Source organism: Oncorhynchus masou, chromosome 17 (assembly GCF_036934945.1).
Source record: "Oncorhynchus masou masou isolate Uvic2021 chromosome 17, UVic_Omas_1.1, whole genome shotgun sequence".
Classification (NCBI taxonomy): domain Eukaryota; kingdom Metazoa; phylum Chordata; class Actinopteri; order Salmoniformes; family Salmonidae; genus Oncorhynchus; species Oncorhynchus masou.
The window spans coordinates 11,478,146-11,499,603 of record NC_088228.1 but is presented as its reverse complement, the minus strand read 5'-3'; the positions used below and the strand labels follow the sequence as shown (position 1 = coordinate 11,499,603).

General features: G+C 43.2%; 1 protein-coding gene and 1 pseudogene across 2 annotated transcripts; one reads left to right on the top strand and one right to left on the bottom strand.

The window, feature by feature from the left end:
- Positions 1-453: 453 nt before the first annotated feature.
- LOC135558462 (B-cell lymphoma 6 protein-like) lies at positions 454-6,070 on the top strand. Of its 2 annotated transcripts, none has more exons than XR_010458365.1 (8): positions 454-498; positions 2,309-2,480; positions 2,590-2,811; positions 2,989-3,989; positions 4,101-4,268; positions 4,428-4,558; positions 4,644-4,777; positions 5,032-5,122. XR_010458365.1 is itself a non-coding variant. In XM_064992268.1 (8 exons), the coding sequence occupies exons 1-8, from the start codon at positions 468-470 to the stop codon at positions 5,173-5,175; spliced, it is 2,007 nt and encodes a 668-aa protein (XP_064848340.1). In that variant the 5' UTR covers positions 454-467; the 3' UTR covers positions 5,176-6,070. The 2 variants fall into 2 exon arrangements, 1 of the variants encoding a protein (XP_064848340.1); XM_064992268.1 differs by having other exon boundaries at positions 4,640-4,777; positions 5,032-6,070.
- Positions 6,071-14,512: 8,442 nt separating this feature from the next.
- On the bottom strand, positions 14,513-21,456 carry LOC135558459 (UMP-CMP kinase-like; annotated as a pseudogene).
- Positions 21,457-21,458: the final 2 nt, after the last annotated feature.

Below are 21,458 nucleotides of genomic sequence, written 5' to 3'. Positions count from 1 at the left end.
TCTGACGATGTTCGTCAGTAAATTATTAGTGGTAGGATTACGCATAAAAGTAAAAACAAGTATCTAACAACAAGCCACCTATCGCCTGATTTATAGATCAAATGCTCATGCGCAGACCGTGCTCGTGTCAAGCCTCGTGAACGAGCTCAAATTCTTCGAGGTCTACATAATGGTCAGGTGACCTTGTATTTTGACAGTTCCACTTTAGAGGGAGAATAGAGCAAGAATAAAATAGTTGTCATAGTTCAAATTCATATCACCGTTTATTTTCGAATCTGAATCAATAGTATATTGTGTGTAATTTACTGTCTAAATTGAATATCCAAATATATTTCCTGTAATGACGATAAAACGAAACCCACAACATCATGTACGATCCTCACTGTTTTGGAAATGGTATGGCCCTCTGGTAGAATTCCGAGAATTAAGCCCTTGAGTTTCTTAGAACGGCATTCTCAGAACTGGTGATGCACGAAGTTTCCAGGAAAGTTTTACAAGGTGATTTTTTCCCCCATTATTTGACAGTATTATACAAGAAGTTACTTGTAGTGGTAGACATGCGTTGTGGCTCAGTGGCTTTATTGATCAAATTTAAATACTTAAAAATACTTGTGTTTTCATTCGTTTTGTGAACAGTGGGGTTTCTTAGACTGCAGTTATTAGACTTTTTGCTGATGTTTATGCTTGATGCATGGTCAGGTAGTTTAGTATCTCCTCTGCTTAAGCAGCATGTATGTGAGAAATGTACTCGGAAGTTCGTATTTCATTGCGAAACTATATATATATTTTCATTGCCTATGCTCTCACTTTTTGATCATGTTGGTTTATCGAATATATAGATATTATCGCGAGATAATATATTAGACTTAATGTGCAGTTGGTTTGTAGCCTATCCTACTGTACAGAAATATTACATTTGGGTTATATAGTTAATCAAAGTAATCTTTCCGGGTAGTATGAATTTAATATTCTCAAAAAGTATTTATCTGTAATAGTCGTTAAATATCAGTAAACGAATAGCAAGAAAAGTAGCGCAACTGGGCGAGCCAGTCTGGTTAGATCACTGCGTACTACTTTCCAGCTTTGCGCACTGTTTTCCTCTTGTGGTGCTTTCATTTCGCTGGTAGATTTCGACTGCTAAACTGTCGAAAACGTTAACGATCGGCCGTGAGTCAAAAACAAGTCTAACAAAATGTTGACGCAGATGTACATTCTTGATCTGTTTTCATGGAATGTTATTATCAATAACTGCCTATTAATTTTGTACTAAACTTATAGGGAGCTTCAGTGCAATGTGTAGGCCTATGTGCACATGCATTTGAAACTCCTAAAATCCTACACCCTATTTTATGCATAGGTCTACTTTGCCATATTCACATTTTTTTGGAGTACTCTTTTCAAGGTAAAAAGTAAATTGGGTCTAACCAGTGTGAAATGTCATGGGTTAAACAAGGTGGCTTTCCACTTCTAGACCTATCGAAAAGCAGGAAGCCTATTTAGAAGCAACCTAATCTGTGCGCACCCAAGACGGAATGTACTCAATGCGAGACACGTTCCAAGCGCGAAACTCGGGCTCCTCTTGAGGTGCCGTCTGTATTCGTGGGCTTGGATATATGCCAAAAGCAAATCGGTCATAACCGAATATGATTGGTTACATACACGTGTTTAGCAGATGTTATTACGGGCTATTAACGGATGAAATTGATTTTAAACGTGTGCTTTTCTCAAACTGTTTCTAAGTAATGTAGCCTATAGTAAAACATTTGTAGTAGAGTAAAACTCACAATTTATTAAAGTACAAATGTTTTATTTTTAAGCTTATTGTTTTTGGTAGGTCTAACAGCAATATGTAACCTGCAATGTGCACAAACAAATAGCCTAACTTGTTCACTGTAGCCTGTACAAGTCTACTTTCCCACTGGCCACAACAATCACGGCTTGTCACTATGTTATTGTCACCAGTTCAATGCCTCTAAGATGCAGTCTATACCCTATAGTAGTTGACATGGTTAGTAAAATCAGTCTGTAGCCTCACTCGCAGAAACGTGGTCCACTTTCCCCAAATTATTTTTTACTTTGTTGGACTTTGAAATGGCGCCACCTATTGAGGAAATATTTCTGATTTGCCAACTTCAATGGGAATAGAATGATAGTGCCATGTCCTCATATATAGAATATTACATATTTAAATAAAATCAAAAGGAACAACTTTGCTTGCTTACTTTATGTTAAAATCATCCTGCAACTCTCACAATCTGTGTTTGGCAGATTGTCTATAATTTACAAGGTATTTCCCATGTTTCCTCAGATTCTGACACCATGGCCTCATTGGCAGATGGCTGCATTCAATTTACCCGTCATGCCGGTGATGTTCTGCTCAACTTCAACCGCCTCCGCAGCAGAAATATCCTGACGGACGTCACTATCCAGATTGACGGTCAGCACTTCTGCGCTCACAAGACGGTCCTCGTGGCTTGCAGGTACGTTCCAGACCAACTACCATTTTTTAGTCCAATCATCCTTCTTGTGCTATAGGATTGTCATTGTGAGAGAAGGGGCATAATCATAACATTTTTTTTATTTTGATAGTGGACTTTTTTACTCCATATTCACGGACCCCCTGAAGAGTAACCTGAGTGCCATCAGCTTGGACCCTGAAGTTGACCCTGATGGTTTTGCCATTCTGCTGGACTTCATGTACACCTCCACCCTGACCCTGAAGGACAGCCTCGTTCTGGTTACCATGAACACAGCCTCTTACCTCCAGATGGAACATGTGGTGGACACCTGTCGCAGGTTCATCAAGTCCAGGTATGGAAAAAATGCATAATTGCTCATCTATTTATTCTTGGTCTGTAGCCTACTAGTACATGGAACCTTTCCTTGTTAGTTCTGGAAATATTTCCGGGCCCTATTTTTCTTATTCCCATCTGAATAGTATCAGTTTGGAACTAAATGGTTGCTGTTCCTTACTTCCTGCCCTTTTAGAGAGCAGTCTGTGAGTCTGCAGAGAGAGGAGGTACTGGCCAGCCCGATGCATCTCTCTCAGGACCTCCCTGCTTTCAGGGTTCTGGATAGGGTGGCGTCCAGCCCCAGTCACACATCCATATCTCCCCTCAGAGACTGGAGGAGCTACTGCCCCAGTGTATTCAGTGGTATCAATGCTTCAGGTAGCTCCCACCACGTCCACGGAAAACACATCCCCATCAGAAAAATGTCAGATGCCTGCAATGTCAGGGACATTCCCAAAGGGGGCGCCATCTTTCAGAAACTCTGCTCTACCTTGAATCGCACAGAGACCACCATCATACACCACCCTTTGTCATCCGACTCCTCATCCTCCTCAGTTACGACCATCTGCCCTCTCCCCTGCTCCAGCCGTCAGTCGGGGCCACTTGGGAACCTCCAGGGGCCTGAACACAGAGGGGCCTCCCCCATGGAGGAGGACAGGAACCAGCACCCACAGCCCAGCTCCCTCAGCCTGTCCCCAGGCTGCACCAAAGGGGTGATCTGCAGTCCTCAGAGCCCTCTTCGTTCTGACTGCCAACCCAACTCCCCAACTGAGTCCAGTGGCTGCAGCAGGAACGCAGTCCCGGCCCTGACCCAGCCATCCGGCTGCTCCCAGGAGCCCAAGGCCCGCAACTGGAAGAAGTACAAGTTTATCGTTATGAACCAGACCTCTGGGGAGAAGGAGGATGAGTCCCAGGTAGGGAGTGTTGAGGCTGGGGACTGCTCTCCTCCGCAGGGCCGCTACAGGACCAGTGGATCAGAGGGATCCGTTGAAGAACTCCAGACTGGAGAGATGGTCAACGAGCATTGGGAAGAGGTCCTTGTGCCACAGGCCAGTCATCGCAGCGTTAGGCAGCAGAGATGCTCCTCCTGTGGTACGGACGCCCCTCAGCACCTGGAGGTGTGTTCCCACTCCCCTGGGTCCTACACGGGGGAGGACACCAATGAGCTGCACTCGGAGTACTCCGACTCAAGTGGTGGTGAGTAGTGTGTTTCAATGAGCGGGGCCGATTCAATAAATGTTGACACAGTATAGTTACATTCATGCTGTTCCACTTTTCATTGACTAAATCTCAATGTTTCCGTTGCAGAGAATGGTTCCTACTTCTGCAACGAGTGCGACGCAAAGTTTGCGGAAGCGGACTCCCTGAAAGGACACATGCTCCAGGTCCATGCTGATAAGCCATACAAGTGTGACCGATGCCAGGCAGCATTCCGTTACAAAGGGAACCTTGCCAGCCACAAGACTGTCCACACTGGTAAGACTTCTGTTACATCTTAACTCCTATCTGTCCTGTCAAACCAATAAGGTCATTATGTTGTCTTCAGAAGTGGGATCCGTATGACTAAGAACAGTGTATTTACAGGGTTCTGGGTGGCATCAGTGTCATGGTTTCTTTATGCCTCTTGTTTTCCAGGAGAGAAACCATACCGCTGTAACATCTGCGGCGCTCAGTTCAACCGGCCGGCCAACCTCAAGACCCACAGCCGCATCCACTCGGGAGAGAAGCCGTACAAGTGTGAAACGTGTGGCTCGTGCTTCGTACAGGTGAGGAAACCGCTATGAGCTGTCATTCACTCATGAAGGACAAATATCATTCGTATATATAATTATGTATTTCGTTCCTAGGTAGCTCACCTCCGGGCCCATGTGCTGATCCATACAGGGGAGAAGCCTTATCCCTGTGAGATCTGTGGGACGCATTTCCGCCATCTTCAGACCCTCAAGAGCCACTTACGGATCCACACAGGAGAAAAGCCATACCACGTAAGCGCCTTGTCTTTCCCTTCACATGGCCCAGTGTGTATCTGGTTAATTTGGACTGCTTCCTCTAATCCCATTCCTGGCTTCCTGTGACTGCCTATCAATAGCCTAAACTGAGTACCCAGGGCCTCCGCTTAAATGCATAGTGGCTATAGCCTTTGTCCTCCTGCTAATCCTGCGTTTAATGTATGAATGAACCCATTGAGAGAATTTGATTCAATTAGTGACTCATTGCGTTCATTCTTTTTCTTCCTCAGTGCGAGAAATGTGACCTTCACTTTCGCCACAAGAGCCAGTTGAGGCTGCATCTCCGTCAGAAGCATGGTGCGGTCACCAACACTAAGGCTCAATACCGCCAGGCGAACAAGGACATGCTCATTGGCTTGGCCAAGGCCTGCTAAATGGACACTGGGACGGTGGAGTGTGATTTGCTGGCAATTTTTACGTTGTTTTAGGAACACGTTGTCATAGTACCACGCTGTCAGTGATTGTTGTGTTTGTTGGCACTGGCAGACAGGTTTCCTCCAAATGTGAATATTTCATATCGTTTATAGCCCTTTTACTTTGTTTGTATATAAATCTAATACGTACAGTGTATAAATGTGTTTTAAGATCTTGTGAAATGTCCTGTATTGGAATATACATTTTGAAAATTTGAATTTTGTAATATGAATTCTTATCGGGTAATAATGTTTTCTTAATGTTTTCAGTTAAGTACGACTTTTTTCCTGAATGTTTTCAGTTGAACAGTCGTCTTCTAGAAAACTGTACGACACACTTTCATTCATATTGAGAAACACAGTTACATTGGTACAGTTCTGTTATAGATAGTATATGGGGGCATGTTCAGCTGGACAAAAGATAATATATTACCCCGTTCTTTGTAGTTTCATATCTTAATATTGTGAATATATATATAATGTACTACCTACCCATATTTCCCTCTGCTGGCAGAGTATATGTCTGCATTACTAAGGTACAGATGTTTTTTATGTCTTTCTACCTAGTGAAAGATTGTCATTGAATCTGTCGTTTGGTCAAAATAATATATTATCCGACACGGATACATAGACATGCAATACGCAATGTATTCAAGGTGCTTTACACTGAGTTAGCACAATGTCCCACGTCAGCACTTTGTACTGTATTTGTTTTGTCTGCTTTTTGTCTCAAGCCCACAAGCTGTAAGTACACCAGGTCTCAAGCTACAAGTCCTCAGGAATGTTATCAACATTTGTCTTTGTAAACTGCAGAGCTTTATGTGAAATATAATTAAAGGAATGTATTATGAAAACATACATTTGTCAATGTGAAAATGCACATCACAACACTAATTATAAATTACTATCTTCTATCCTGTAATCATATCATGGTATTATAGTCAGTGTAGGTTTGCATCTACCATAGAATGACACACTCAAAGGCATCAGATGACAATACAATACCATCACCTTCCCCAGAGGATTAACCACAGAATGAGACAGAATGACACACACGGAGTACACACAGCATTCAGGACACCTGCTCTTTCCATAACATAACTGACCAGGAGAATCCAGGTGAAAGCTACGATCCCTTATTTATGTCACTTGTTAAATCCACTTCAATCAGTGTAGATGAAGGGGAGGAGACAGGTTAAAGAAGGATTTTTAAACCCTTGAGACATTTGTGTACATGTGCCATTCGCATTCAGAGAGGGAATAGGGCAAGACAAAAATTGAAGTGACTTTGGATTGTGTCAAGAACTGCAACGCTCCTGGGTTTTTCATGCTCAACAGTTTCCTGTGTGTATCAAGAATGGTCCACCACCTAAAGAACGTTCAGCCAACTTGACACAGCTGTGAGAATCATTGGAGCCAACATGGGCCAGCATCCCTGTGGTGGGTGGGGGGGGGGTTCCTCCTTGATCATTTACAGATAGACAACACTGCTTTCATTTTGTTTTGACTAAATACAGTTCATTTGGATATATTCTGTTAATATTTGGCCACACAGTTGAAAAAGAAAAAAATAATAACACGTTTATGAAGAACACTCAGTCAATGGACATTTTCCTTGAACACAAATAACAGAAGTGGTGGTATGCTAGAGTCAAGGAATCACAATATGTCATTCAATTAACTAATTCACTGAATAGTATGTGAATGTGACACTTTAAAAGTGAAAAACTAAAATAACTAATAATGTAAGAATGGCAACGTGGCATTTCTCAACACTAGCCAATTAATAGTAGTCAGTCTGCCCTCTGCTGGCTTATTGGTTGACTGACATGGGAGTGATTCCTATCTGTACAGACCAGTATCTACAATGTAGAGTTCCATGGGTAGGTACAGTGTAACTGCCCACGGCCACATAATACTCACTCTGCTGGCTGTTTATATATTTAATTGCATAATGAAATTCTCATCAAATTAAACTACAACACACAAGCAAGCTTGGCTGAAATAAAAGTAATGTAAACGATGTTGAATAATTTCTGTGACATGAGTTTGGTCTGTATTGCAAAGTTTTTCACTTTACAGCACAATAACCGTTTAAGGCTTGTGGCAGAAACAAAATAAATAGGTCGTAAATATAGTTACAGATATCAAAATCTCAGTGAGGAAGAATTATATTGTTCCATGAAGACTTTGTCAAACCTTTTTTTGTAGCAGGGACTTAAAAGCTATGGTCTCTTTTGTGTCAGGGATCAGCAAGCTATGGTCTCTTTTGTGTCAGGGATCAGCAAGCTATGGTCTCTTCTGTGTCAGGGATCATCAAGCTATGGTCTCTTTTGTGTCAGGGATCAGCAAGCTATGGTCTCTTTTGTGTCAGGGATCAGCAAGCTATGGTCTCTGTTGTGTCAGGGATCAGCAAGCTATGGTCTCTGTTGTGTCAGGGATCAGCAAGCTATGGTCTCTTTTGTGTCAGGGATCAGCAAGCTATGGTCTCTTTCAGGCTATGGTCTCTTTTGTGTCAGGGATCAGCAAGCTATGGTCTCTGTTGTGTCAGGGATCAGCAAGCTATGGTCTCTTTTGTGTCAGGGATCAGCAAGCTATGGTCTCTTTTGTGTCAGGGATCATCAAGCTATGGTCTATTTTGTGTCAGGGATCATCAAGCTATGGTCTCTTTTGTGTCAGGGATCATCAAGCTATGGTCTCTTTTGTGTCAGGGATCATCAAGCTATGGTCTATTTTGTGTCAGGGATCAGCAAGCTATGGTCTCTTTTGTGTCAGGGATCATCAAGCTATGGTCTCTTTTGTGTCAGGGATCATCAAGCTATGGTCTCTTTTGTGTCAGGGATCATCAAGCTATGGTCTCTTTTGTGTCAGGGATCAGCAAGCTATGGTCTCTTTTGTGTCAGGGATCATCAAGCTATGGTCTCTTTTGTGTCAGGGATCATCAAGCTATGGTCTATTTTGTGTCAGGGATCATCAAGCTATGGTCTCTTTTGTGTCAGGGATCATCAAGCTATGGTCTCTTTTGTGTCAGGGATCAGCAAGCTATGGTCTCTTTTGTGTCAGGGATCAGCAAGCTATAGTCTCTTCTGTGTCAGGGATCAGCAAGCTATGGTCTCTTTTGTGTCAGGGATCATCAAGCTATGGTCTCTTTTGTGTCAGGGATCAGCAAGCTATGGTCTCTTTTGTGTCAGGGATCATCACGCTATGGTCTCTTTTGTGTCAGGGATCATCAAGCTATGGTCTCTTTTGTGTCAGGGATCAGCAAGCTATGGTCTCTTTTTGTGTCAGGGATCAGCAAGCTATGGTCTATTTTGTGTCAGGGATCATCAAGCTATGGTCTCTTTTGTGTCAGGGATCAGCAAGCTATGGTCTCTTTTGTGTCAGGGATCAGCAAGCTATGGTCTCTTTTGTGTCAGGGATCAGCAAGCTATGGTCTCTTTTGTGTCAGGGATCATCAAGCTATGGTCTCTTTTGTGTCAGGGATCAGCAAGCTATGGTCTCTTTTGTGTCAGGGATCATCAAGCTATGGTCTCTTTTGTGTCAGGGATCAGCAAGCTATGGTCTCTTTTGTGTCAGGGATCATCAAGCTATGGTCTCTTTTGTGTCAGGGATCATCAAGCTATGGTCTCTTTGTGTCAGGGATCAGCAAGCTATGGTCTCTTTTGTGTCAGGGATCATCAAGCTATGGTCTCTTTTGTGTCAGGGATCAGCAAGCTATGGTCTCTTTTGTGTCAGGGATCAGCAAGCTATGGTCTCTTTTGTGTCAGGGATCATCAAGCTATGGTCTCTTTTGTGTCAGGGATCAGCAAGCTATGGTCTCTTTTGTGTCAGGGATCATCAAGCTATGGTCTCTTTTGTGTCAGGGATCAGCAAGCTATGGTCTCTTTTGTGTCAGGGATCAGCAAGCTATGGTCTCTTTTGTGTCAGGGATCAGCAAGCTATGGTCTCTTTTGTGTCAGGGATCAGCAAGCTATGGTCTCTTTTGTGTCAGGGATCATCAAGCTATGGTCTCTTTTGTGTCAGGGATCAGCAAGCTATGGTCTCTTTTGTGTCAGGGATCATCAAGCTATGGTCTCTTTTGTGTCAGGGATCAGCAAGCTATGGTCTCTTTTGTGTCAGGGATCATCAAGCTATGGTCTCTTTTGTGTCAGGGATCATCAAGCTATGGTCTCTTTTGTGTCAGGGATCAGCAAGCTATGGTCTCTTTTGTGTCAGGGATCATCAAGCTATGGTCTCTTTTGTGTCAGGGATCAGCAAGCTATGGTCTCTTTTGTGTCAGGGATCAGCAAGCTATGGTCTCTTTTGTGTCAGGGATCATCAAGCTATGGTCTCTTTTGTGTCAGGGATCAGCAAGCTATGGTCTCTTTTGTGTCAGGGATCAGCAAGCTATGGTCTCTTTTGTGTCAGGGATCAGCAAGCTATGGTCTCTTTTGTGTCAGGGATCAGCAAGCTATGGTCTCTTTTGTGTCAGGGATCAGCAAGCTATGGTCTATTTTGTGTCAGGGATCATCAAGCTATGGTCTCTTTTGTGTCAGGGATCATCAAGCTATGGTCTCTTCTGTGTCAGGGATCAGCAAGCTATGGTCTCTTTTGTGTCAGGGATCAGCAAGCTATGGTCTCTTCTGTGTCAGGGATCAGCAAGCTATGGTCTCTTCTGTGTCAGGGATCAGCAAGCTATGGTCTCTTTTGTGTCAGGGATCATCAAGCTATGGTCTCTTTTGTGTCAGGGATCAGCAAGCTATGGTCTCTTCTGTGTCAGGGATCAGCAAGCTATGGTCTCTTCTGTGTCAGGGATCAGCAAGCTATGGTCTCTTTTGTGTCAGGGATCATCAAGCTATGGTCTCTTTTGTGTCAGGGATCATCAAGCTATGGTCTCTTCTGTGTCAGGGATCAGCAAGCTATGGTCTCTTTTGTGTCAGGGATCAGCAAGCTATGGTCTCTTTTGTGTCAGTGATCAGCAAGCTATGGTCTCTTTTGTGTCAGGGATCAGCAAGCTATGGTCTCTTTTGTGTCAGGGATCATCAAGCTATGGTCTTTTGTGTCAGGGATCATCAAGCTATGGTCTCTTTTGTGTCAGGGATCATCAAGCTATGGTCTCTTTTGTGTCAGGGATCAGCAAGCTATGGTCTCTTTTGTGTCAGGGATCAGCAAGCTATGGTCTATTTTGTGTCAGGGATCATCAAGCTATGGTCTCTTTTGTGTCAGGGATCAGCAAGCTATGGTCTCTTTTGTGTCAGGGATCAGCAAGCTATGGTCTCTTTTGTGTCAGGGATCAGCAAGCTATGGTCTCTTTTGTGTCAGGGATCATCAAGCTATGGTCTCTTTTGTGTCAGGGATCAGCAAGCTATGGTCTCTTTTGTGTCAGGGATCATCAAGCTATGGTCTCTTTTGTGTCAGGGATCAGCAAGCTATGGTCTCTTTTGTGTCAGGGATCATCAAGCTATGGTCTCTTTTGTGTCAGGGATCATCAAGCTATGGTCTCTTTTGTGTCAGGGATCAGCAAGCTATGGTCTCTTTTGTGTCAGGGATCATCAAGCTATGGTCTCTTTGTGTCAGGGATCAGCAAGCTATGGTCTCTTTTGTGTCAGGGATCAGCAAGCTATGGTCTTTTGTGTCAGGGATCAGCAAGCTATGGTCTCTTTGTGTCAGGGATCAGCAAGCTATGGTCTCTTTTTGTGTCAGGGATCATCAAGCTATGGTCTCTTTTGTGTCAGGGATCAGCAAGCTATGGTCTCTTTTGTGTCAGGGATCATCAAGCTATGGTCTCTTTTGTGTCAGGGATCAGCAAGCTATGGTCTCTTTTGTGTCAGGGATCAGCAAGCTATGGTCTCTTTTGTGTCAGGGATCAGCAAGCTATGGTCTCTTTTGTGTCAGGGATCAGCAAGCTATGGTCTCTTTTGTGTCAGGGATCATCAAGCTATGGTCTCTTTTGTGTCAGGGATCAGCAAGCTATGGTCTCTTTTGTGTCAGGGATCATCAAGCTATGGTCTCTTTTGTGTCAGGGATCAGCAAGCTATGGTCTCTTTTGTGTCAGGGATCATCAAGCTATGGTCTCTTTTGTGTCAGGGATCAGCAAGCTATGGTCTCTTTTGTGTCAGGGATCATCAAGCTATGGTCTCTTTTGTGTCAGGGATCAGCAAGCTATGGTCTCTTTTGTGTCAGGGATCATCAAGCTATGGTCTCTTTTGTGTCAGGGATCATCAAGCTATGGTCTCTTTTGTGTCAGGGATCATCAAGCTATGGTCTCTTTTGTGTCAGGGATCATCAAGCTATGGTCTCTTCTGTGTCAGGGATCAGCAAGCTATGGTCTCTTTTGTGTCAGGGATCAGCAAGCTATGGTCTCTTTTGTGCCAGTGATCAGCAAGCTATGGTCTCTTTTGTGTCAGGGATCAGCAAGCTATGGTCTCTTTTGTGTCAGGGATCATCAAGCTATTGTCTTTTGTGTCAGGGATCATCAAGCTATGGTCTCTTTTGTGTCAGGGATCATCAAGCTATGGTCTCTTTTGTGTCAGGGATCAGCAAGCTATGGTCTCTTTTGTGTCAGGGATCAGCAAGCTATGGTCTATTTTGTGTCAGGGATCATCAAGCTATGGTCTCTTTTGTGTCAGGGATCAGCAAGCTATGGTCTCTTTTGTGTCAGGGATCAGCAAGCTATGGTCTCTTTTGTGTCAGGGATCAGCAAGCTATGGTCTCTTTTGTGTCAGGGATCATCAAGCTATGGTCTCTTTTGTGTCAGGGATCAGCAAGCTATGGTCTCTTTTGTGTCAGGGATCATCAAGCTATGGTCTCTTTTGTGTCAGGGATCAGCAAGCTATGGTCTCTTTTGTGTCAGGGATCATCAAGCTATGGTCTCTTTTGTGTCAGGGATCATCAAGCTATGGTCTCTTTTGTGTCAGGGATCAGCAAGCTATGGTCTCTTTTGTGTCAGGGATCATCAAGCTATGGTCTCTTTTGTGTCAGGGATCAGCAAGCTATGGTCTCTTTTGTGTCAGGGATCAGCAAGCTATGGTCTCTTTTGTGTCAGGGATCAGCAAGCTATGGTCTCTTTTGTGTCAGGGATCAGCAAGCTATGGTCTCTTTTGTGTCAGGGATCATCAAGCTATGGTCTCTTTTGTGTCAGGGATCAGCAAGCTATGGTCTCTTTTGTGTCAGGGATCATCAAGCTATGGTCTCTTTTGTGTCAGGGATCAGCAAGCTATGGTCTCTTTTGTGTCAGGGATCAGCAAGCTATGGTCTCTTTTGTGTCAGGGATCAGCAAGCTATGGTCTCTTTTGTGTCAGGGATCAGCAAGCTATGGTCTCTTTTGTGTCAGGGATCATCAAGCTATGGTCTCTTTTGTGTCAGGGATCAGCAAGCTATGGTCTCTTTTGTGTCAGGGATCATCAAGCTATGGTCTCTTTTGTGTCAGGGATCAGCAAGCTATGGTCTCTTTTGTGTCAGGGATCATCAAGCTATGGTCTCTTTTGTGTCAGGGATCAGCAAGCTATGGTCTCTTTTGTGTCAGGGATCATCAAGCTATGGTCTCTTTTGTGTCAGGGATCAGCAAGCTATGGTCTCTTTTGTGTCAGGGATCATCAAGCTATGGTCTCTTTTGTGTCAGGGATCATCAAGCTATGGTCTCTTTTGTGTCAGGGATCATCAAGCTATGGTCTCTTTTGTGTCAGGGATCATCAAGCTATGGTCTCTTCTGTGTCAGGGATCAGCAAGCTATGGTCTCTTTTGTGTCAGGGATCAGCAAGCTATGGTCTCTTCTGTGTCAGGGATCAGCAAGCTATGGTCTCTTCTGTGTCAGGGATCAGCAAGCTATGGTCTCTTTTGTGTCAGGGATCATCAAGCTATGGTCTCTTTTGTGTCAGGGATCAGCAAGCTATGGTCTCTTCTGTGTCAGGGATCAGCAAGCTATGGTCTCCTTTGTGTCAGGGATCAGCAAGCTATGGTCTCTTTTGTGTCAGGGATCAGCAAGCTATGGTCTCTTTTGTGTCAGGGATCATCAAGCTATGGTCTCTTTTGTGTCAGGGATCAGCAAGCTATGGTCTCTTCTGTGTCAGGGATCAGCAAGCTATGGTCTCTTTTGTGTCAGGGATCATCAAGCTATGGTCTCTTTTGTGTCAGGGATCAGCAAGCTATGGTCTCTTCTGTGTCAGGGATCAGCAAGCTATGGTCTCTTTTGTGTCAGGGATCAGCAAGCTATGGTCTCTTTTGTGTCAGGGATCATCAAGCTATGGTCTCTTCTGTGTCAGGGATCAGCAAGCTATGGTCTCTTTTGTGTCAGGGATCAGCAAGCTATGGTCTCTTCTGTGTCAGGGATCAGCAAGCTATGGTCTCTTTTGTGTCAGGGATCAGCAAGCTATGGTCTCTTTTGTGTCAGGGATCAGCAAGCTATGGTCTCTTTTGTGTCAGGGATCAGCAAGCTATAGTCTCTTCTGTGTCAGGGATCAGCAAGCTATGGTCTCTTTTGTGTCAGGGATCATCAAGCTATGGTCTCTTTTGTGTCAGGGATCAGCAAGCTATGGTCTCTTTTGAGCTATGGTCTCTTTTGTGTCAGGGATCAGCAAGCTATGGTCTCTTTTGTGTCAGGGATCAGCAAGCTATGGTCTCTTCTGTGTCAGGGATCATCAAGCTATGGTCTCTTTTGTGTCAGGGATCAGCAAGCTATGGTCTCTTTTGTGTCAGGGATCAGCAAGCTATGGTCTCTGTTGTGTCAGGGATCAGCAAGCTATGGTCTCTGTTGTGTCAGGGATCAGCAAGCTATGGTCTCTTTTGTGTCAGGGATCAGCAAGCTATGGTCTCTTCTCCTCAGGAACCGCTTACATTAAAGAGAACTGACCAAATTCGAGTCTCAGGGACCACCAGCAAACAGTTGAGAGACACTGATATAGCCTTGAGATAGTGTGGTCTTCTGTCTGTGAGTGTGGAATTATCAGTTTGAGTGGGCCCGTCAGTAAGTACTCACCTGTCAAAGAAAAATGAAGTACAAACAGACAGACACGAGAGGGAGGTATATTTGGTTTGTCTGTCATTAACTTTTTCTCCCACTTTACATGGTAACATACTCAGATTCAACAAAACTGGTACTTTTTTCCTTTGTTGTGTAATCAATGATTAAACAAATAACGCACAACAAAAACGTCAGTCGAGAGCTGATCTTTGTACACTTTTGTAGTGACGCATAAAGCCAGAGCCAAGTGATCATGGAGAACTAGGTATCTATTGGACTAGACATTTTCAGTCACCCTACATAGGACCACAAAGACACTCAGTATTCAGCATTTTGGAGAACACAAAATAATCTTTCATGTGCAGAACACCAAATAATATTTAATGTGCAGAACACAAATCAAATCAAATTTTACTTCTCATACGTATGCTTATGAGAAGAATAATGTAGGGTAACATTATATAAGGTAGCATTGTTTAAAGTGGCTAGTGATATATTTACATCATTTCCCATCATTAAAGTGGCTGGAGTTGAGTCAGTGTCAGTGTGTTGGCAGCAGCCACTCAATGTTAGTGGTGGCTGTTTAACAGTCTGATGGCCTTGAGATAGAAGCTGTTTTTCAGTCTCTCGGTCCCAGCTTTGATGCACCTGTACTGACCTCGCCTTCTGGATGATAGCGGGGTGAACAGGCAGTGGCTCGGGTGGTTGATGTCCTTGATGATCTTTATGGCCTTCCTGTAACATCGGGTGGTGTAGGTGTCCTGGAGGGCAGGTAGTTTGCCCCCGGTGATGCGTTGTGCAGACCTCACTACCCTCTGGAGAGCCTTACGGTTGAGGGCGGAGCAGTTGCCATACCAGGCGGTGATACAGCCCGCCAGGATGCTCTCGATTGTGCATCTGTAGAAGTTTGTGAGTGCTTTTGGTGACAAGCTGAATTTCTTCAGCCTCCTGAGGTTGAAGAGGCGCTGCAGCGCCTTCTTCACGATGCTGTCTGTGTGGGTGGACCAATTCAGTTTGTCTGTGATGTGTATGCCGAGGAACTTAAAACTTGCTACTCTCTCCACTACTGTTCCACTACACCAAATAATATCTAATGTGCAGAACACCAAATCATATTTAATGTGCAGAACACCAAATCATATTTAATGTGCAGAACACCAAATCATATTTAATGTGCAGAACACCAAATAATATTTAATGTGCAGAACACCAAATAATATTTAATGTGCTGAACACCAACTAATATTTAATGTGCAGTGATGCACACTCACAGATAAAGAATTTAAGTTTAGGACTAAGCCCAGATTAAATTTCAAACTGGTCCAACACCGTATGTAACCAATATCATTGTCATGCCAGTTTAATCCACAAATTTGTACTACTGCAATCAAGGTTGCTTGTTTCTCGATGACCTTAGTTAATATTTCTTTCAACATGAGACAGGTGTTTTCTATGTTTTAGTAGTATACAGGGGAAGCCCATAAGACAACAGTGTTTATCTAAATTGATTTAGCAAAGATGCTCTCTCTTTCCCCCTCGGTCCGTCCTTTTCTTCATGATCCTTCTCCATCTAGTCCAGAGAAGTGGTTGGTCTGTGAAAAAAAACATGTGCTTGTCTAGGTTTCCGCTGACAATGATGTACAGAGATTTTATCACAGAAAATGTAATTTTGTAAACATACTGTACTGTATATGTCTCTGCTTGACAACAAAAACAAGCACCTCGCAGAGCAGAGACATTCCAATAGGCTTGTCCCTATACAAAGGCCCCCGACTAAAATGACAGACCTGTCAGTCGGTGTACTACTATCATAGTGAACCCCCTCACAGTGAACCCCTCACACACACACACACACAAAATAGCCCCCACCCAAAAAATAATAATGAATGGAAATAAACTAAGTATATTGTTGCTGTAGCTAAAAGTAGCTGTGAATGGTAGTTGTTGGCAGTGTGCGGAATTTCAAATCTCCTTGTCCAGGATGGTTTTGACATTGGCAAACACCTGAAACAGAGAAGGAGGGAAAGAGATGCATTAGAGAAAACCAAATTCATGTTTGTGTTTTTGTACATGTGCAATCGCCTGGGGACAAGTGTGTGATTGCCCTCCGGAGGGTGCAAGGGAACAGAGAGACAACCAATAGGGAAAGAAACATCTCAGATTGAGGGAATACTTACTGAATTATAAGATCATAGTGAATGAGTGTATACTACTTAGTGTGTACTACGGAGTGTGTACTACGGAGTGTGTTCCGAATGCACATCATGTGTGACTGCAATGGCGCCGTGCTGTATACTTGTCACGCCCTGAGCCTTGTTTATTCTCTATTTGGTTAGGTCAGGGTGTGACTTGGGTGGGCAAATATATGTTTCTATTTCTTTGTTGGCCTAGTATGGTTCCCAATCAGAGGCAGCTGTTTATCGTGGTCTCTGATTGGGGATCGTACTTAGGCAGCCTTTTTTTCCCACCTTTAGTTGTGGGATCTTGTTTGTGTGTAGTTGCTTTCTGCACTGCATGTAGCTTTACGTTTTGTTGTTTTTTTCGGTGTCATTTTAAATAAAAGTAAAATGTACGCCTACCACGCTGCACCTTGGTCCAATCCATCTCTAAACGATCGTGACAATACTCCTGTTGCTTACCTTGTCCACACTGTACGAGGCATCCATAGTGCGCACCTTGCCCTGTTTCTCATACAGTGAGATGACGGGCCGTGTTGACTGCAGGTAGGTCTGGATCCTTCAGAGAAGGAAACGAAGGCTCAGAAACACGGCTGACAGCGCCCAGGACTTAGAGGAGATCCAAGTACATACAGCCAAGCTAAAACATGCTCCAGGGTGTATTACTTTTAAGGGTGAGTCAAGGTGGAACTGAAAATCGCAATCTCAAAAGCAACGCCCGTCAATGTTTTTTCACTATTATTAAAGGTGCATTATGTAGTTGTGTACAACCTGACTGATTGTAGATAGAAATGTGAGTTATAGATCTGTCACTCATTACAAGCAAGTCTGATTCACAATAGATCTGTTCTATATGAAATATTTCTATACTTTCGCCTTGTTTAGTTTTTGCTTCATATTACTTTCGGTTTTGTACATCACCTTAAAACTGCTGAAAATATGCTATTTTTGGTGACTGAAACTATATTTCACAGAGGTTTAGATAGCATGATGATTCTCTACACTATACATTGCTTGTTGTGTCGCATTAACTGAAATTAGAATTTTAGAAACCGGGAAATGGCAGAGCTATTTCAACATATGGCGCTTTATAAGAACAGTTTGTTTTTTAAAGAGCAAGAGCCGTGTCTCCTTTTGAGAGGTCCAGTTCATATTAAAAAAGGTCAAAGGTCAGTGATCATGGAAAGCTTTAGCGTTTGGACGTTACCTTCTCTCCAGGCTCGCTCTGTTGTCATCGGTGCGCCCGCTGCTCTTTCCCTCTTTCTACACATCTGTCGATACAGACCTGTAGACAAACAAAAACAGAGCTCTCAGGATAACGATTACACCGTCAGCCAAGCAATAAAGACATTCATACTCGGAGGCAACTTTCAGAAATAAAAGTCGTACTCCAAATGTGTCATATCTGATATGTTGCCCCTCCTTGTTCGCCCCCTCCCCTTCCTCTTGGAGATCCTTGCCCCCAATGCCGTATTATTACCTCATTGCTACAGTCGAAGAAAAGCACAAATTTGACGTCAGCCTCCCCATCCATGATGGTGGTCCGCCCATGGAGGTTTTCTTCGTTTCGGGGGAAGCCGTCGATGAGGAAGTGGATCTTCTTCTCGTCTGACTTCCTGGTCTCCTCCATGGCCTGAGGACAAAGGAAATTGAAAGTTACAGGGATATTCTTCTCCAAATCGAAGTCAGACATTTTTATGTCTAAAAAGTATTTATTACACACTACCTGTAGACCTCACTGGGTGAACTATCCCTTTAAGGGTGACGCAAGGATTAATTCAGCCTATGGAGCAATGACAGAGACTCAGACCAAAATGACATGATAGTGCTACTCCATATTATCTAAGCTAATAGTAATGCTAACTGCCAGCTTACTGAACGTCAACAGTTAACGCAAACCCTGTAGTCATAGGTACCTGGAGATGGTGCATACCTTCTTGAGTAATTTAATGGTGATCTCGAAGGGGACTATCTTGCCATCCTTAATGTGGTTATCGATGAGCTGTCCGAACTCGGAGCCGGTCTCCGGCAGACAGATGAGTGTAACCGTAGCTCTGGGAAAAACACAAAGGGTTAATGCCAGCCTTAACCAAAACAACACAGTGCACTCCTTTAATAATAATATTTACTGATTCAACCGCTTGTGGAGAACAATGGGACAAAAACATGTGTGTACCTGTATTGTAATAGGAATGTCCAGATGAACACAAAGGAGAGCACTCGTTGGTAAAGTCAATCAAAAATCTATCCGGTTTCGTACAAGTTGTAACAGGGGGACACTGTTCAACCAACACAGAAGCAGAGAAAATGTCTAAAAGGCCTCTTCTGAGCAGGCCCTTACATCCTAATCAGACAGCACCAAACGTTCTGTAAACAACAGCCTCCTGGAGACAGGCCCTTACATCCTAATCAGACAGCACCAAACGTTCTGTAAACAACAGCCTCCTGGAGACAGGCCCTTACATCCTAATCAGACAGCACCAAACGTTTTGTAAACAACAGCCTCCTGGAGACGGGCATTTACACTACCAGTCAAAAGTTTTAGAACAACTTCACATTCAAGGGTTTTTCTTTATTTTTACAAATTTCTACATTGTAGAAAAATAGTGAAAACATCTAAACTATGAAATAACACATGGAATCACCAAAAAGTGTTAAACATATCAAAATATATTTGAGATTCTTCAAATAGTCACCCTTTAATGAGAGAAACCCTTGAATGAGTAACGTTAGGTGTTGTAAAACTTTTGATTGGTAGTGTATATGCTAATGAGACAGCACCAAATGTCAACCAAATGTTTTGTAAACACCAGCCCCCAGTGGCTTGTAGGAAGTCAAAACTAAAGGCAGTGCTGTCAGCTGCTACATAATCACAGTGTTCGCAGAATGTCATCAACACAATACAACAGTGAATAATCAGTGTGTTCTCTGTCCTTATACATTCCGTTTGGCGTCAACCACTATCAACAGATATGAGAATAATCCATAACATTCAGCATCAAGTCTCGTGACCATCAACACACACCTTCAGTGTCACAAACACTAAAAATCATGTGTATTACAGAAAGAACAAATATTTTCAAATTCTGTTGATCCTTCTAATCTAAATAGGAACTTTAGTAACCTTAAATCTCCCCATAAAATCTTTCCTAACAATTTAGCTAGCCTAATTTGCTAAGGAATCAATTGGGTTATAAGAATGAAATTGTCCGGGAGTAATGTAGATCCTTTAAAAGGAGTGCAATAGTAACAATGTCCTAAGCAGAGAATAAATATAAAGGAGTCACATGGTATATGCCTAGATGGTTATTGTTCAACAGTGAGTTGCTGGGCTCCATTGACTCTGAAAGCAGGGGAGGGGTTTAGGGAGAGACGAGACAGCATCACTAGTGCCCTTTAACTATTATTGTGCTGAATGAATGGACACTACACGCGGGTTCGTGTTATTTCATGCTGGGACAGGATGCTTGCTCAAACTCATTTGGCCACAGCCCTAAATTATGAACATAGGGCAGGGATTGACATTAAGAGCTTAAAGACACATCAGGAATATCTTTAGGTTGCCCAAAGATTATGATCACATGCCCGAAAAATGTAATAAGCTATTTTCACCTACACAGGGGAGGAACCAGAAAGATCAGACTAATGGATTTATTTGCATTTTGGCTGTTATCAGGAGAGAGAAATTAATTGCCAGCTCAATGGTACAACCACAGAGAAGGCTCAACTTGCACAACTGCCCAGGTCACTTGCCCGGGGCAATAGGACAACCCTTAATGCCAATCCCTGATATGTCAAACTATCAAAGTAGTTGGCAAATGCATGAAACAACTTGTCACAGAAGAAAGCCAAAGAAGGCCTGCTGAATATCAGTAATAGACACTAAATATTTGCTTGAGTTTATCTATTGATGCAAAACACCACCCAGACAGACAGACAGACAGACATCTGCCTTGATTTCTCATGTCTCCCTGTTCAAGGGCCCCGTTGGTTGGAGGGGTAGAGCAGGTGATTAAAAAAAGACCGTAACATAAAGTGAATTGCACGGCAGCTGAACATGATAAGATGTACACTACACATCCGCATGATGCCAATAGCGGTGCATAGGCTCCTCTGTATGTAGTTAGAAGCAGACCACCGGAAACACATTCCATCCTTTTCTCAACAGAGGCACCGAGTGTTCAATGTAAGACATGAAAACACTAGCTACTGATTAGAATAGAAGTCATTGCTGTTTTACATAACAAGCTAGCTAGCCTCTGTCTCTCGTTGGTGAACTGACTATAGCCCACTTTGAATTCTTGAGGGGTAAACTACAAAACAGAATCAATGAGTTAGCCAGCTAAATAACTTATTATTTTTAAGAAAGATAAGTTAGAAATTAACATGTTCTAATTGACACAAAAACCCCAAACAATAGATTGTGATTATTTCTGGTTGTTTATCGAAGTTATGGTACCTGGGAAACTGATTAAAAGCAGCTACTATACCCCTCTTTCATGTATTCAGGAATAACTTTTATCCATAGCTAGTTAGCTAGTCGAAAGTGGAATGATGGAACAAATATATATAATGATTATTCATTGCTCACATAGCTAGTTAGCTAGTGTGGTCCTGGCATAGTTATACTGGTAACTGCTCCTTCTTCTATACGTGGCTATGCTAACTAGCTAGCATAATGAGTAGGGTACATTTAGAGGACACGAACCGGAAGTCGATACATTCAGCTGGTCTCCACTGGACAGAAATTTCCACAACCCCCTAAAATGTATTAGTGGTTTATTTCCTAACACAACTCAATGCCCTGTCAAATGAGCATGGTCCGTCTCATACCTCAACGATTCTGACACACTTGTTTCCTTTGCCCGAGCCAGGTCCGCCGAACACGAACACAACCTGCGCCTTGTTCATGTCGATCAAAGCGACGGTCGCAGCCCTGTACACAACGCTCGGCACCTTCGCAGATAAGCTACTCAATAAACGGAAACTCATAAACCGAAAACAATAGCCGATCAATAGTCGGCAGAACAGGTTGAATTACCTGTTTATGAACGTCAGTGGAAAGTCTGCAGAACACCACTTCCAACTGTTGACGTTGCCAACCAATGGCAGCACAGGAGTGTCCATGG

Coding starts and splice junctions, on each gene's coding strand:
- LOC135558462 (XM_064992268.1), top strand. CDS start 468: ATGCACGAAGTTTCCAGGAAAGTTTTACAAG. Junction 4,269..4,427: donor CCACAAGACTGTCCACACTG/GTAAGACTTCTG, acceptor CTTGTTTTCCAG/GAGAGAAACCATACCGCTGT. Junction 4,559..4,639: donor GTGGCTCGTGCTTCGTACAG/GTGAGGAAACCG, acceptor TTTCGTTCCTAG/GTAGCTCACCTCCGGGCCCA.